We start from the raw sequence: 17,171 nt of genomic DNA, 5'->3' as shown, positions 1-17,171 counted from the left end.
TGTTTCATGTTTCTTATGCATGAGATCTAACTGTAATCAAGGAAGTTAAACTCAGAAAACTCAAAATAATAATAATAAAAAAAACAACAAACAGCAACAACAACAAAATGTTTTCCTGCTTAGTTTATTAAAAGTAATTTAATTTAAAAGTAATTTAATTAACAGGCTGAGAAAATGCTTAAGTTTAATTAGGTGGAGTGCCACAAGGTGTCACCAGAAGCAATGGATCCAAATGTTTTCAATGTTCCACTTATTCTGATGAATAAACTGCTCCTCCTTTAACTGCAGCTGTGAATCGATTACCTGCTTTTCTATAATAGCTTGGGTAACCATTGGATTTTTCTGTAATACAGCAATGCTTGTTGGCAATTTATTAAATAATGTTTCATATCTATTAAAATAGAGAACTGAATAAGAAAATGCTGGCAGAGTCATTTATTTAATCTGTTCAGCGCATTCTGCCATAGTGGGGGAAACTGTGATGGTCCTACAAATGTGTTTTAAAATAGTTCGGAGCCACTTCATTCTGGATTCTTTCCAGAATGGTGGGGGAAGACATACATTTCTTCTCAAGTGATGTCTCTACATCATATATAATGCATTTGCAGTTAAAATAACTTCTCCGTTAGTAAGTCTCCAAGTTTAAAATTTACTCTGTTATTTTTATTTCCAGGTTCAGCCTGGAGAGGAGGACAGACCTGCCCCAAGCAATGTGAGATCTTTATCAGGAGGCGAACGTTCCTTCTCAACAGTTTGTTTCATTCTTTCTCTGTGGTCCATTACTGAATCTCCTTTCAGATGCCTGGATGAATTTGACGTCTACATGGTATAGTTTAAACTACATTTGCCATTCTGATTTGTATAAATTAGCAGAACAGTTGAGCTGTGATTGGTTAGAACTTCAAGCACTTCAGCTAACTCTAAATAATATCAAACAGAAGTGCCATTAGGGAACTTTTTCACTAAGTTTCGTGATTTTTGGAAGCTTACTTTTTAAAAATTGACCTGTTGCTCTTTATTACTTCCCTAAGAACTAACTGTCTTTGTTGCTGTGACTGTCATGAGCTTAGCACGTACCTTGGCTTTTGCCAGTGACTCTCCTGGGCTTTTTAGCATATGCCTTGACGTCTACAACTTTGGTGATCAATACTTTTTTTTCAGTGGAAGTATAGCACTTGAGTTACTACATAAAAACTTGCTCTCTACTTCACTTAGTTGCTCCTTTCCAAGGTGCTGAAATGCTGAATGAGGAACGGTTAGTACTCATGTCAGCTAGAACTGATAAACCTCATCTATGTGTACCACTTCTCTGGATAGGCAATTAGCTATTCATATACATATATGTATATATGTGTAAATGTATATATCCTTATTAACATTCAGTTTGGTACAGTTTAGGAGAAAGGTCAGTTCTATGAGGTAAAGACAGTAGTAGGTGGTCTTGCCTTCAGTGTCCCTTTCCTCCACTGATTAATTCACTGGGAATCAAAGATCTAGAAGGAAAAGAAGATGATGTATTTCATACATAAAGAATTTCAGAAAGGAATGTATAAATCCAAGGTGGTCCAGCAGCCATTTTTCAGCATTTCTGTGTGTGTGTATGTGTTAAATCACTGAGCTTTACCAGTTTGTGTCATGGATTCTACAAACTTGAAAAGCTTAGGTCCTGTGTTATTAATTAGTTGTACAGAATTTTATTCATCTGTCCAGACAAAGATGCATGATCAGAACTGTAGGCACTGTAGTGAACTTTAATCTTCTATATTCCATAAGTAATTCCACCCAGTTTGTGTTGATACAGCTGTGCCATTACGTGCAGTCATACTGTTAAGCATTGTGTAGTTCCTTATGCTGTAATGCTGGAGACCTCCACAAGGGGACTCTTAGTATTTTTGTAAGGGAAATAGCAGCTCTCGTGTGCAAGCTATGAAATCAGAGCTTTGTTTCACCCCTGCTCATATCTTTGCATTATATATATCTTTATCAGTAAGCCTTCAGAGGAACGTTTTTGGAAATAATAAATAAGAAAAGCCAAAGAAACAAATAAAAAAAAAAAAAAGCAAAATAATCCAAGCAAACAGAGATGAACAAAGCTACATAGGACTGTTCCGAAAGGAATGTAGGAGGCAGAATTTTATAGGAAACATTATTCAAATAAAACAAAGTTCCTCTCAGCATACCAATGAAATAAGAGATATTATAGACATATATCAAGGCTGGTATGAAGAGAATATGAGTAGAAATATGTGACTGTTTTGATAGGAGCTTTCTACTATACATATATACTAAGAAGTCAAGTGTCAGGATTTCCTAGAGTTTTGTTGATAGCTTTTAGAATTTAACCCGAACATTTCCCAAGCATTGTTTTTATTGGATATTTGTTTAGCAAAGCTTAACTGTGTATGAATTAATTCAGGTAGGTCTTCCTATTACATTATTTGGTAGTGTATGTATACCTTGTTGCCCTAATGTGTGCAGTGATAATGCAGTGAAGTATACAGTCAGTATCACCACCTGCTAAACAACTTTGTCTTTAGGATATGCTCAACAGAAGAATTGCAATGGATATGATTCTGAAGGTGGCTGACTCTCAGTGTTATCGGCAGTTCATTTTGCTCACCCCGCAAAGCATGAGGTAATCACATTATTAGATTTCTTAGCAGAAGTAGTACGTGGATGTTCTATTGCAAGGAGTATAACCAGAGAGGAGAGAGAGATGAGTTTAGTAGTAGTAGAACATAAACAATTAAGCAGTTCCGTGCTGATAGTTCTGGGAATGTAGGAGGATGTTTGTTGCTCTTCCTTACGTGATGTCCCTTAACGTTCAGTGGTGCTTCAATCAGTGCATCTTTTTGCAATGTTTCCTTGTTTAAGGTGGGATCCTCTTCTCCCCTCACAAAACTGATGGAACGCTTTGCCGTTTTCCATTTTCCCTGTTAATACTGCTGTACTTTCAAGAGGCTTATGCTGAATTTTTTTTTTAATCTACAACCTGATAATTTGTTTAGTGTTTCTGATGATGTTTGTTTTATGTAATAGTCCCCAGAAAAATCCTACTGTATAATTCCCTAGTAAAGCTATGCCCAGTTAAGGGGAGTCACTGCCTGCCTAACCTTATGCAGCCAGTTCTTCTCTGCTAGCCAAAAGTAATCACTAAAGCCTGCAGAGATCTTTAAGCACTCTTCAAAATGAGGTTAATGAATTATAATTGTCTCTCCCTCCTAATACTGTATTTAATGGAAATACCTGGAGGGAATTTCTGAAACTATTCAATAAAATTGTAGGAATTCTCTGTGTGGAGGCACCTTCAGAAAAAGTACATTAAGGATTATCAGTGGAGAAGCCAGTATAAATGTATGGTTAGTAACTTCATTCTTAGATAGTGAGTAAATGAACTTCATAGAATCATAGAATAGCTTGGGTTGGAAGGGGTCTCAAGGATCATCAAGCTCCAAACCCCCTGCTGCAGTCAGGGCCACCCGCCTCCACATCTAATACTAGACCAGGCTGCCCAGGGCCCAATCCAACCTGGCCTTGGACATCTCCAGGGTCAGGGTGTCCACAGCCTCTCTTGGCAGCCTGTTCCAGCACCTCACCACTCTCATAGTAAAGAACTTTCCCCTGGTATAAGTCTTCCCTCCTTCAACTTAAGACCATTTCCCCATATCCTGCTATTATCTACCCTTTCAAAGAGTTGAAAGGGTAAAGGTGTACTTGTAAAAGTATGTGCCATTTCAGGATCTGTAAGGCAAATATGAACTGCATTTGATGATTATTTCAGTTGGACCTTCTCTTAAGAAGTACCTTTTCTGTAACTCAGGTGGTCTTATTGTTAGAGATCACAGGACTGGTTGGTCTTTCTCTGAAGTTCTGCTACCAGATTAGTGAAGCTTGATGTTAGTGTCTTAAAATGGTCAAAGGAAAAAGACACAGTTATTTAAAGGCAGATATGTAACAGACAGAATCAAATGGAAAAAATTGTGAAGAAAGTGCACTGTTTAAATCATGCATGCTTTATTTTTAGTTTTCTGCCTGTAAGTTCCCGTATTCGTATCCTCCGAATGCAAGACCCCGAAAGAGGCCAAAGAACATTGACGTTCCGTAATAGGAACGAAGAAGAGGAAGATGATTAAGTATAAGGCATGTGAATATGGCACAATATTGGGGATAAATGTGCACTGACGTCTGTAAAGTTGCTGTTTCCTATTGTTGGGTAAGAGGATTTTTTCTTATATACCCTCAGGAAAAGAAGCTTCTGTATTTTATATTTTGTTTGTTTACTCTTAGAAGGACTTGTATATGTTTTTACAGCACGAGGTTTTCCTGGTAAAATCTTTACAGCTCAGCTCATACTTTTAACAAACAACTATTTGAGTGTTTCTGTTTATGGGGGGAGAGGGTGGATGGAAGAGGAATATGACATGAATTTTGTGTAACTGCAAAGTTATATTTTAATAAACAGACCTCCAGAACTACTGCTTGCGATGATGTTTTAGTGTCTCTGTGCTCTGAAGATTGGCCTTAAGTTAAAGATGTTGGTTTATTCCTAGTTCTGCTTTATTTCTTGGGCATGTGGCAGTTCACACGTGCAGTAAAACTCTATGTATTGATTTTTATACTTGCAGCAGAAGGACTGCAGCTGAACATGAACAACTATTTCTGTGTATTGTGGATTTTCATAAATCACAAGAGTGAAGGATTTCTTTGCGTTATATTCTCAGAGCAGGAAAAAGGACTTGTGTTCCTTCCCCAGCAGCTTGTAGGGAATAGTTTGTCCTTGAAGATGAGCTTAGAGAAACAAGTAAGTTATGTCTTTGTATATTCTTAATTCTCACTCTTGCACAGACTGAGTTCACAGGCATTCATTACGTTATAATAAAAGGAAATGATGGAGGTCCTTCAAAGTGGAAGATTTTTGAGAGAGAGTATAGAAACTTCTGAACTGTCGGCTTCTTTTTTTCTTGGTATTGCACTCAAGTGACTGTTACTGGGGGGATGGATGGAGAAAGAAAAAACAGACTTTCCAGACTGCCCCGAATTAATTCCCTCCTGTTCTTTCCAGGAACTTGCAGTCATTGGGAGCTCTTCAGAAATAATTCATTTAGAGTTCAGCTACTAGGCATATATATCTAAATGTCTTTGTAATGGTACAGGGGTCATTAAGACTGTTCAAGGAACAGTTCTACGGTTTCTGGAGTTATTTACCACATAGCAGCTCCTCAATAAAATACCACTGCAGTTTAAGTTGTGAATTGACTTAGTGGCTAAAATGAAAGTTGGCTACAGAATGGTACTTTGTGTTCTTTAATGTTGTTTAGTTTTTACACAAGCACCATTAAATTTGTGGATGTCTCAAAAATTAAGAAGATAGCTGCAAACTGAAGGAAATGTTCTGGAACTGCTGTTGGTTTTCTTGGTGGGTTGAAACTTCAGCAGTAAAGTCTACTCATCTTTTAGAGACTTCAGATGCTTACTTCTGAAACTTTAGGAGAATAGGCCAGCAGACTGTGAGCAAGCTTGCCTTGTGCAAGAGGAGGTAACGGCAGGGCAGTGCCAGGCTGTTTACTGAAGTGCGTGGCAGGGGAATGGGAGACAGTGGCTGTGAATTGCAGTGTTGAACTTCTGACTGGATAAATGGGGAAGAGGAACTGTTCACAATGGGATAGGAGGCATTTAAACACATTGTGCTGGCAGGCTGTAGGGCCTCCTTCCTTTCCAGGCTTTCAGGGTCTGAATAGTACTGCACCTCCTTCAAGCAAAGAGTTAGGTCCTCTGGAGGCTCCTACCAGAGGAGTGATTCCATAACCCTGTGATGGGATGATAAATACTTTAGTCCTAAGCAAGTTGTATGTCTGTGTGAGAACATTGGCAGAGGGAGGGGAGATGGGACATATAAACTGCATCCATGGCAAAACTTTCCTGGAACTTGAGCCCAACTTGGGTATTTCTGAAGTCAGTACTCTTACATGGTATCGAATCACATCTTCAGAGTGACTTGGTTTTATGATGGAACTAGAATGCTTCAGCAGCTTTATTTCCTCCTGATTTTCTTCAGCTTCCAAAAAATAAGAGTGCAAAGGCAGAGGAAAACCTTTATCTTCAACTTTACTTTTATAATGACTTGTGGGAAAAAGAGGTTAAGGAATCTCATAAAGTTTCTACTGAGCTCCTTGAGGTTGCTCTGAAGTTTTCTACAGGCTTGCTTGAAATATTGGAGAAATTGACAATGATTCTGGTCTTTGGTTCAAATCATACACCGTGTTCTAATCTAGCATTGTGCTTGATGAAAATCTGTGCCTGGCTGTATAATAATTACAAGCGGCAATTTTCATGGTAGAGAATTAGCTCTGAGTAAACCAAGACTGGAGCAGTTGCTTGGATACACTTATTTTGCAGTGATCCTCCTCAGGTCTCAGAGCTATCTCATTCTTGGCTCTTAAAGAACTGAGTTTCCTGTACCAACTACCCAGAGAAACTTGTGTGACGCTGTTACATTTGAGTCTAGGTTGAGCTGTAGGTGTTTTGGATGGCATTACAGTACTTATTATTTTATTAAAGTAAATGGAACATGTCCATCTGGGTAGATTTGAGGTGCAGGGCAACGTGGAATGATGCACTGCAGCCCCTATAAGCATGTGTAAGCAAAAGAGGCATAAAATCCCATGATTATTCAACGTTCTCTCTACCACTGGTAATTTTAGCCTACGTGGAAACAATGGGCATATCATACTCAGAAGTATGTTATAGTTTCAGAACTTTTATTTTTAAGTTACAGCCAAACATACAAAGTATACCACTGTTTTGGCAAGAATACTACCTGTGTAGGCTAAGTAAAATTCTGGTATTTAAAAAAAAACACAAAAGAAAACCAAAAAAGGTAGTTGAAACTTCAGTGTTTTCCTATTTCTTTGGAATATGAGGAAAAATAAATAGGAGGGGATGGCTGTGATTGTGGTCGTGACCGATTCCCCTCCCTCCCCCCAGACTATGTTTGTTATCAAGATGCGTGAAGCACTGTGAGCGTTTTCCCCTCAATTTCAAGAGGAGCATTGCCATTTAGATTTGAAATCGCAGAGAATGATTTGTTTTGTGCCATGTTTTATTGTCTGATTTTTAGCTATTACGGTCTCATTTCCTAAGGCAAAGTAGAAATATCCAACATGCAACTGTCAGCCTTTCAGGCTTTTTTGGGGGATAAAACTATGGACAATTGACTTTGTTTAAAGCAAGTGGGAAACCTGGTATAAGGAGGATTGTCTGCAGCCTGCAAGTGTTCTCCATGCTCTTCCAGGGCTGTGCAGAACTCATACTTGCCACACTATAGGCATAACCTTGGTTGATGCAGGCAGAGTTGAGAACAAAGGTTGTTCTTTGATCCCTTCTCAAAAGGGATACTGTAAAACTATCAGCCAAAACTTTTGACACTATTTCTTTACATAATGCCTGTGGTAGTTTCATGTCATACTGTAAGTGGAAAAACTCTTAAGGAGGGAAAAACATTAAAAGACCAGGGTTAGGCCAAGCAAATAAACTGTATTTGACTTCCAGCTAGCTGAAAAAGTGATGTAAGCACAGGTCTAGTAGGTATACTGTTAATTTTAGCATTAACATCTTAGAGGATAAACAGCTGCTCTGTTGGAAATACAAGCACTACAACTGTTCATTCTGTATAACATGACTCTTATACCGAGTGAGTGCAAAGTTTTCTTCATGCTTTCCATAACGAAATATATATATATTTCCCAGTAGTACAGTGACAGATAAGTAAAGATAGATCTATAGATTTTCTTTTTCTATTACCATGCTGAAGACGTGAAATAAGAATTAGGGGAAAAGGTCAAATGTTATAAATTTATTTGGGACATATATATTGCAACCTCTGTGGAAGCTTTTGAAAATTCAGGCAAAGATCAATACACTTCCAATAAAACCTTTAAACTTCCAATAAAACAATATTTTAAACATTATATATATATATTTATATATACTTTTAAGGGGAACGTTTTAGCAGGATTTGCTTTTTTATACTGCATTCCTCTGACACAGCTCTTTCCAGATTGAAGGGATGCAAATGAGGTAAGAATTAAGGCAAACCTAAAAGGCATGCAAATGAAGTACATTTATATCCACTGACAATACGAGCACATGTGTGGATCAGACTCAAGAACTGAGGAACTCTTCCCTCTGTCTGTCCAATACTACTTTACAGCAGAATGGTGGCATGGTTTATAATAAACAATTAACATTACCGTGGGAATTCAGTGTCACTAACATTACTCAGTCTAGGAGACACAGAGCTAGCATCAGTAAAACATGAACAATAAATAATATAATTCACTGCAGCACAGGACTGCTGCACAGGCTTCAGAGGAATAGGGTTGGTATGAAATGACATTGCACACATCACGTTGTGGCAGTTTATTTTTATAATATATACTTTTAAAATTCTTTAGCAAATGACATTCTCATGCACACAAGTGTTTCAAACACAAGAAGCAAGTCCATTTATAGGTAGTCCAAGCAAATTTCTGTGTGTGTGGAAATAGCTGCAAACTGAATGGAACATTAAACTTCTGTGCAGTCTATGATGCATTATACACAAGCTCATTTTTGAATGTCACACTGCAGGAGTAATACAATGGAAGGATCACTCTTTGCAGCTTCTTTGAATTCATCCAGTGTGATCTGGTCATCTTTGTTCTTATCCATCTTACTGAAGATCTTGTCTACCCGCTGCTCAGGCGTCAGGCCATCCTCATTCATCTTCATCATTATCACAGTGCCCACCATTTTGTAGATGGCCTTTGGAAAGAAACCAAATAGAAAAGTCAACATAAGGGTTAGCTTGATTTTTATTTTACTTCATTCATTTATTTTTTAATGTGTTTGAATTCTGGAACGATGTTCTAATGACACAGTGATTGCCAGCTTCCCTGAGTGTTTTCCTTTGCCATGGCATCGTAAATCTGTTCACTGAAAACACAGGAGGATGTATTTTACTTTCTTCTTTAGGTGTAGGTTTCTTTCAGTAGTTGCATTTTGCATGGTGGGGTAAATTTCTTTGGTTTTACAGCACCAAACCATTGTAAGCTATTCTCTGGTGAAGGGTTTGTTTGGTTTTTAATCACTCCCTTGAGCAATTCCATGGAAATGATGAATAAACAGTTTTAGAAGTCATCTCCTTTGAAAAGCTTGCCGTGTGTACATATGAGCAAAGCCTGGAAGTTACCACTGTGGCCAGGAGCTGGCAGAGACTGGAGAAGTAAACTTTATGCTTCTCCTTCTATATAATAGTTGTCTTAAATCTTTTAGTCCATGAGTGAAAGCCCGCTTAAAACTGTGTGCTGTTATCCCTGTACATTTCTGCAATAACTTGACCTCCATTAAGGTTTCAGCCACTTAGGCTACAAAGCAGAAAATTCATGCATGCCAGGTGGTTTTGCAATGGGCTTTGCAAATCCTTTGCTGTGCTGTTTTTGTGTTGTATCCATTCATTAGCAAACATACCTCTTGATATTTAAAAGCCCACGTGCACATATGCAACTCTCACTGATTACACGCCCATTAAAATTAGTGTTTAAATCACTTTATGCGTGTGTCAGCATTGGATAAATATATATAATGTCCTTTTTTAACGATACAGCACACAGCCATTCTGTGTTTAACATCTAGATTTGTGAACACATAATCAAACTTTACTGATGTTCAGGCGTGTTCTTTTTGAGTGCCACCTTGATCTCACCTCTATGATTTCCAGCATTTCCACCCTTGTAATCTTCCCATCACCATCCAGGTCGTACATGTTGAAGGCCCAGTTTAGCTTCTGCTCAAAACTGCCTCTGGAGGTGATGGACAGTGCACAGATGAACTCTCTGAAGTCAATGGTCCCATCTCCATTTTTATCAAAGGTTCGGAAGGCGTGCTGGGCAAACTTGGAAGCATCTCCATATGGAAAGAACTGCAAAATAGAATAATAAAAAGGGTTCCAGCTTTCAGCCCTGGGAAGTTCAACCGAGCGGTCTAAGCTCAGTGCTGCCATTAGGGTTATGGGATCTGAAAGTGGAGCAGAGCTGCCTTTGGCTCCGGTCCCACTTGTTCCACGTTGCAGTTCATCTCACTGCCTGTGTTCCTCAGGGGAAGCAGCTCCCAGGCTGTAATGAGCTGGGGCTGCTGAATCCTGTTTAATGCAGTGAACTGCACGGAAAGGTGCAGCTTGTGATAGTGCAGTGCTAAGGAGGTGGTGCTCTCAGCACCAGAGCCAGACTTGTACTCACTCTCATCCAATCTACGCTACATTAGAAACTATCTCAAATCAGATACCTGATGCCCAAGCATTTACATTTACAGCTGTTACTATTTGCTGCCTTATTCTCGGACTATGAAATACAGCAAGCAAGCTGAATTTTAATAGTATTTTATTCAGCTTGGCAATAACTCTTAGATGGTTGCAGCCAAGTACGCATGTGGGCTCCTTGTTATAACAATTTATTTCATAAGATAATCCTCACTGTGAAAAATCAAAACCACGTTCTCTTTTGCTGGTAACTTAATACAAGTAGGTAGGTTGAAAACTGAGATTTGGTTAAAGGATATGGGGCCATGGTGCTCATCTTTATCATCCACTGTTAGTGACTGTCATAACTGGAAAGTGTTTCAAATGACCATCACATGTGGGATTTCAGCTGTTCTTTGTATTTTGAACTTCGTGTTATCACAGAAGAGGTATCAGCAGTGCTCATCTCCCTCCCCACGTCTTTTCAGGAATGCAGTCTGGGGGCACAACGACAGAGATGGGGACATTGTACCTCTTCCAGTGGCCTTTTTTTAAGGTCAGCATTTGCTGCTAAAGTGGCCGTTTTGCCATTTGGATTGGTATGGGTCAGCATCCAGCCCCTGGCTCTTAGCTGCTTCTCCCATCGCTGAAATGCAGTGCCAGAACCAAAGAACTGGGCTGCAGTGAAGAAGGTCGCCTCTGAAAATGGCTGAGAAGTGGTGTTAGGAGGGGTTGGTGGCTGGAGGTGCTGATGGGCACTGCTAAGTAGCCATGGGGAAACATGAACATCTCACCCCATTAAATGAGCATCAGCAAGATGTGTCTCTCTCATGCCAGTCTTATAACATGGATGGCATGTAACGGAGAAAACCATCCTCCTAACTTTTTCATCACAAACAAGGCAGTGAATTTTCTCATCTGAGCTGAGAAAGGCAGTGGCATTTACAGCCTCATAAGGGGCACAAATGGGATTGATGTCTGTTTTGTTTTTGTTTATTTGTTTTCTTTATTTACTTCCCTTCAAGGAGCAAATGCACTAAAAGGTCCTTTAGGGATTGAGGACACCCTTCTCCAGTCTGTACCTGCCGATCTGTATTATTTTTAGCTCAGAACAACTGAAAAACATTGTCAAAACTTGTTTAAAAACAGCCTTGTAGGCTTCCATGTTAAACTGGTCGTAGCCAGGTGGAAATGGGAGACACAGAATGCTGGAAGACAAGCACCCAGTTTTGGCAGGATGGAATACACGTGGTTTAGGCCACCTCATGTGGTACTCACTGACAGTCTCAAAAACAAGCAAAGAAACATAATGGGGATTGTCAGAGGCCTACGATGGCTGGGCAGGTCAGTGGGTTCCTCAGCAGCCTTGGAAGCCCTGTGGCCGAGAGATGAATTTACACATCAGGGCAAGCAACCTTTCTGCTGCTACAGTGGTGCTACCGAAAAGCGTACTCTCTCTTTGCACACTCTGTCCTGCTTTACCCTTTTCACCCAAAACCAAGGCCAGCCATGCCTGCCTGGGCTTTCTGCAGCACTCAGTTCTATGGGTGACCAAACATTGGTCGTTTGTTTCTGCTTGTCTAGTCCCATCTCCTTCCTGGCCTGTGATTTTCCAGACCAGTTAGATAACACACTGGTGTGGGACAAAACTGTTATCCATATAGACAACTACTAATTAGGAAATGAAACAGGAAAAGAAAAAAACAAATCTCTCTTATTTTGCTACTAAATTTTGGAGAAGAAAAATGTCTTGAAGGTTCATTGGTCCTGGAGAGCTTCTGGACATCCTTCTTGTAGCTGGGAGGGTTTCAGAAGGCCCAGACACCCAGGACACAGGGTTTGGATTCTGAAATGTGTGGGAGCTCCTGTGTTCTGGCTGAACACGTGTTCTCAGCACTTGTCCACAGAACAGGCTTTCCAAAACAACGCCAGCAGTGGGATGATGTAACGTCCTTCCCCTGCTGAAAGGCCTCTGCCTGGATGTGAAAAGCTCACATGCACTTCACTCCTCGCCTGAGACAAACTGAACTTGGGGGAAAGTGCCAGCTGCAGACCACTGGAGATCAAGGAGCTCTGAGTTCCCAAATGGGAACAGCTTGCACAAACCAGTATTGGAGGGACTTTTTTCTTAATCAAATCAGTGGCTGAGCATCTTTTTAAGGAGGCAGAAGATTTGGATTCTACCATTTCCTCCAGCAAGTATTTTAAAATGGACTTTATCTCAGGTAATATTCACAATTCTGCTTTAATCCCATCTGTATCACAATACTAAACACAATACCTATCATTAGCAGTAATCTAAATACCCCAATGGGGGTTTAACAGTGCCTGTGATAACACTAAATTTGAAACCACTTCCTTACTTCTAGTGCTGTCAACCGTCTTCCCTAAGTTACCATTCTTTGGATGAGATATTTAATGAACTGAACGATCTAAATGGTGTTACTGAAGTCCAGTCTCTCCAGGGACATTTAGGCAACCAAGGCAAAACCCAAAGAAGGATCCAGGCAAGGAGGAGTGCAGAGCCATCACCTCCATAGCCATGTCTTCCACCAGTCTAAGCTGTCCACATGTTTGATGTATGGATTCCCAAGGGTTTTCCTCACACAACTCATTTGAGCAGACTTTGGACACCCTGTTCCAAAGGCAATTACCATCACCCTGCTACATCAAAGTCCTTCTGTGATACTATTCCCAACTGCCCCTTAAACAGAAAGCATTCAGACTAACTCAGATAACCACTGAGCATTTGAGTCTCAGAGCTTTCCAAGGCGGAGCTTTATTACAGAGATGCAACAGGCAAGGAAGAAGTACCCGAGAATTTGGCTCCACGAAAGCAGACGTAATTTTGGAAGCTATGCATGTTTCCATTCACAGTTTGATCTGGATCCCAGAAACGCAGACGCTCCTGTCCTGTCTCTGCTATCAGCCACAGGGCAGTAGACCTTGGCACAGAGAGGCACACATACACCACTGGACCACATGCCTGGGAATGGGCTGGGCTGTTTTCTTCATATTTCACTCACTGGAAATCAAGTGAGGGATGTAACAATTCAATTTCATTACTGAAACTCTTGGAGATGGAACAGGACCACGTCCCCACACTGTGCTAGTGCTGTGATGCTGTAACATGACTGAGAATACCAGAATCAAATCCAAACATGACATTCAGATGTAAGGTACATCTTCTCCATCCTATCCCCTCTTCCTCCTCGCCTTGTATCATCACTCCATTAGGCAGAGAAATCCTAAGAGAGGTCTAAAAGCTCTCTCAGTGGCCACCCTCAGCTACAGCGCTGATCTCTGTGGGGGAGAAGCAATGCTGCTTTAATTCAGCCCTGCATGATCCGAAGCAATGCTGCACTAATGGGTCCCATGGGGGATCCCAGATCCCTGCTCTACCACAGGTAAAGCCAAATGAAAATGGGCTGGTTGATTTGGCTCTGTGGGTTAATGATGCATGTGAGAACTGCAGGGAGGAGCAGCAGGGTTTCATGAAGAACATTTCAATTATCTTTTCCCAGCTATTTTTACTTCGCCGACAAAGCTGGAAAGAGTAAGCATGGCCCCCTAATAAACTCTGTTCACCATTTGTGAATTGTGTTCCCTCTGCCTTCCAACATGCAATAGATGAATAAAAATGGTGCTACCGCATCAGAATTTGTGCCTTTTTAAATTCAAGCTGTTATTCAAGTGTTATTCATGGACACGAGCAGAATTCAAGAAACAGCCAGATGATGACATTTACCTTGTCCACATGCAGTTCTACTGAAGGAACAGGCAATGAAGCCACTACATAAACCTGTTTTTTTTCTTGTGTTACTGTAGCTGTGTTGCTTTAGATGTCAGATTCATGTTTGTTTCCTCTTGCTGCTGCCTTTACAGAGAGCAAAATATGACCCAATTTCTTTTTCTATCCTCTTCTCCCATTCTGCCTTCCAGGAGTTATTAATTCCCTCTGGCTTGTCAAAGACATACCAAAGCATTTCCCATCCAAAGCATATGAATCCCTGCAATGTAACCAGGACAGAGCCATTTTTCTGGCTCAACTCAAGTCTTTTTATTGTGCTTTACGGATACAAAAGCTCCAGGGCTGTCACAATGGGAAGACACGGGATCTGAGCATGCAGTACCATGACCTGGTAACACAGGTCTCCATGGGTTCTATTGGCCACATTCCTTCCGGGGCCTATAATAAAGCTGTTCTCTCAAGTCATCCAAAAATGTGAGTCTGATTGTATTCTGCTGAGTATCGTGGCACAGAATTACAGTGGATCAATACACACGTATCTGGGCTTCAGCTGAAAGATATGGACTTGAATCTTTCAGCACTGCCATAATTCATTGCTGCAAAGCAGGAATCAGCAAGGTGTCTTCTGCAGCAAAGCAAATAAACAGAAAAAAATAGAGATGAAACATCAGTTCCAGAGAGGGCAATCTATGGAAACATGAGAAATGGATCTCAGCAAAGGACACGAAAAGAATGAAATACTGTTAAAATTACTTGAGATGAGGGTTTAGGAAAGGTTGAGATAAGCTGGACAGCTGAGCTGCAGCGCTGAGCGTCTGTGAAGGATAATCCCAAACCCCACCAAATATCAGAGCCCAAATGATTCTGCAGATCCAAGTCTCAGTTCTCCAAGGGACTACCTTGTACATTATTATTATTAAGGCTGAGGTCACCCTGCATTTGCAGCCACTGCAGAAATGGACAACTTTGAGAATTCAGGAGCAGATCTGGATCATCAGTACTGGTTCCTTGCAGTTGTCTGTGATACAGGTCAGGCTCAGAGGGTAGAAAACAAGCACAAATCAAAGCCTGTGAGAAAGCAAAGACCCACAGTAAAAAAGCAGAGCCAGCATATGCCAAGGTGTTGCAGGAAGATGAATGGGAAGTAAGAGACCACGCTTCCCCTTCTGAAACACATATATGGCAGAATCTGCCTCTACAAATCTTTCAGCCTGGAACATTAATCTCTATATTCACGTTTGTGGGGGAATTGGTCATTGACTAGCAGGAAATGAATCGATTTTCAATCCCAGCATTTCCCTGATTAGATTTGGACAATGAGAATCTTAATTGAACTGTGGTAGTGCTACAGGTCAATACACTGGCACATCAGTTATTACTCACTGCTAAAGGAAAAAACTCTTCAGAGAGAACTGTCGTCAAAACAATTAGTACTGCTGGTCCATAACAGGAGGAGTAGGGCTGATTAAACGTTATTTCTCTTTGATCTCCCTTAACTGAGCAACAGCACTGGGACACTTCATTTAAGTTTGGCACAGTCTTGCACTACACCAAGGTCAGTGAATGCACAGGGCTATGACAATGTCAGGATCCTGCCACGCCGCAGCCATGCACCAGGCTAATTACAGCATCCTTTTTCTTGACATCGTGTTATATCTCTTTAGGAATCTGGGAACATACCAGATGGAGAATACACCGATCTGGGACGTTTCTTTTTATTTTGTTTCCCTCAAAGATCATCTGGCTCCTTTTCATTTCTGCAAAAATGCTTTATCTTCCCAGCGAGTTTTGGCTCCAAAGGTTCAGAGTATTAACTTGATTGCTATGCCTGCTGGGCTGCGAAGCCCTTAGCACGCATTTCCCAAAAGAATAGGGCTATGGAAGCATCAGTAAGTGCTATTTCCAGCCAGAAAGGGATTTGAATCACGAGTCACTATAGTCTGAGATATCCATCTTATGAATATACAGATGGAGCTTCAGAAAAGATTCTTCTGCCTGAAATATCTCATACACTTTATGTAATACAGCCTCGTAAAAATTCTAAAACGTTATGGAGTTGTTATAGCAAAGTACTGCTGAAAGGGAACTACAGAAAGAGAAGGAAAATGTCTGTAGATGGGAATATCAGAGAACTGAGGATTTGAACATCAAGGATACCAGGAAAACGTTCTTCACTGGAAGGTGGTGGCTATGGAACAGGCTGCCCAGGGCAGGGCTCACGGCCCCAAGTTCTGGAGTTCAAGAAATGTCTGGGCAATGCTCTCAGTCATATGGACTGATTTTTGGGTGGTCTTGTGTGGAGCCAGGAGTTGGACTTGATGGTCCTTCCGGGTCCGTTCCAACTCGGGATATTCTGTGATTCTATAAGATCTCAGTGAGTGCTAAACTACCAATCTTTTTTCTTACTACTGAGTGCAAAATCTGTCAATTCAGGAGGTACCAACAAACTGCCTTAGCTTCTAGAGAGAACTAGCAACGCCTTCACAACCACAGCTCACTCCAGTGAGCTGGGAACTGGTGGACTCATGTTTCTTTTCCTGCTCATCCAGCCTTTGGGAGAAGGGCAGTCCATAAACCTTTCAATCCAAGGAAGAAAACTACAACATGAAGTCCAGAGAGACCAAAGGAGTGGAGAAAGATGAAAGCTATATGATACCGCAAGCACTCTGCAAGAACTTGCTCTGTTGAAAAAACATTAAGTATTCAAGGATAGAAAATGGAAAGAGCTGACTGCCAACAAAACCAGCATGCCCTGATGCTCGTTGATGGGCTAGGAAAGGGAACCCCAGCCCTTATCCCCAGACACACACCTAGAAGGCAGCTGAGTCCCAACAGGAACCCATATAACATGTCAAATAACTGGATCACAGCCACAGTCTCCAAGCCAGTCATCATGGAGCCATGTGCACATAACCCTTATCTTCATCCCTCTGTGCCTAACCAATTCTGGGGGATGGACTGGACATGGTTATTTTTTGTTTCATATCACAAACTGCAAACCTTCCACAATTCCTAAGGGCTACACTCAGTTAATGACATGGGAAACAACACGAGTAAATCCTGACATCTCTTTGCTTGGAGACCATATATCTGTCCCTAAGCTCACACAAACTGGTAACTGATCAGAGTTGGTCAAAGGATGTACTG

At 40.8% G+C, this 17,171-nt stretch overlaps 2 protein-coding genes across 16 annotated transcripts in view; one reads left to right on the top strand and one right to left on the bottom strand.

Annotated features, from left to right (window-relative positions):
* The window catches only part of SMC6 (structural maintenance of chromosomes 6), a 34,520-nt gene extending 30,045 nt beyond the window's left edge, over positions 1-4,475 (top strand). For both annotated transcript variants that reach the window (NM_001321614.2, XM_040697207.2), the window contains exons 26-28: positions 674-826; positions 2,538-2,635; positions 4,025-4,475. In NM_001321614.2, the coding sequence (NP_001308543.1) occupies positions 674-826; positions 2,538-2,635; positions 4,025-4,133 (360 nt within the window). In that variant the 3' untranslated portion in view covers positions 4,134-4,475. The remainder of the gene's footprint in view (positions 1-673; positions 827-2,537; positions 2,636-4,024) is intronic.
* Positions 4,476-6,737: 2,262 nt separating this feature from the next.
* The window catches only part of VSNL1 (visinin like 1), a 76,952-nt gene continuing 66,518 nt past the window's right edge, over positions 6,738-17,171 (bottom strand). For all 14 annotated transcript variants that reach the window (NM_205255.2, XM_025148557.3, XM_015284953.4 and 11 more), the window contains 2 exons: positions 9,743-9,958; positions 6,738-8,802 (listed from right to left, as the gene is read on the bottom strand). In NM_205255.2, the coding sequence (NP_990586.1) occupies positions 8,605-8,802; positions 9,743-9,958 (414 nt within the window). In that variant the 3' untranslated portion in view covers positions 6,738-8,604. The remainder of the gene's footprint in view (positions 8,803-9,742; positions 9,959-17,171) is intronic.

This window comes from Gallus gallus, chromosome 3 (assembly GCF_016699485.2).
Source record: "Gallus gallus isolate bGalGal1 chromosome 3, bGalGal1.mat.broiler.GRCg7b, whole genome shotgun sequence".
In the NCBI taxonomy this organism is placed as follows: Eukaryota; Metazoa; Chordata; class Aves; order Galliformes; family Phasianidae; genus Gallus; species Gallus gallus.
Note: the sequence above shows the minus strand (reverse complement) of the source record. Positions and strands in the feature narration are given on the sequence as shown.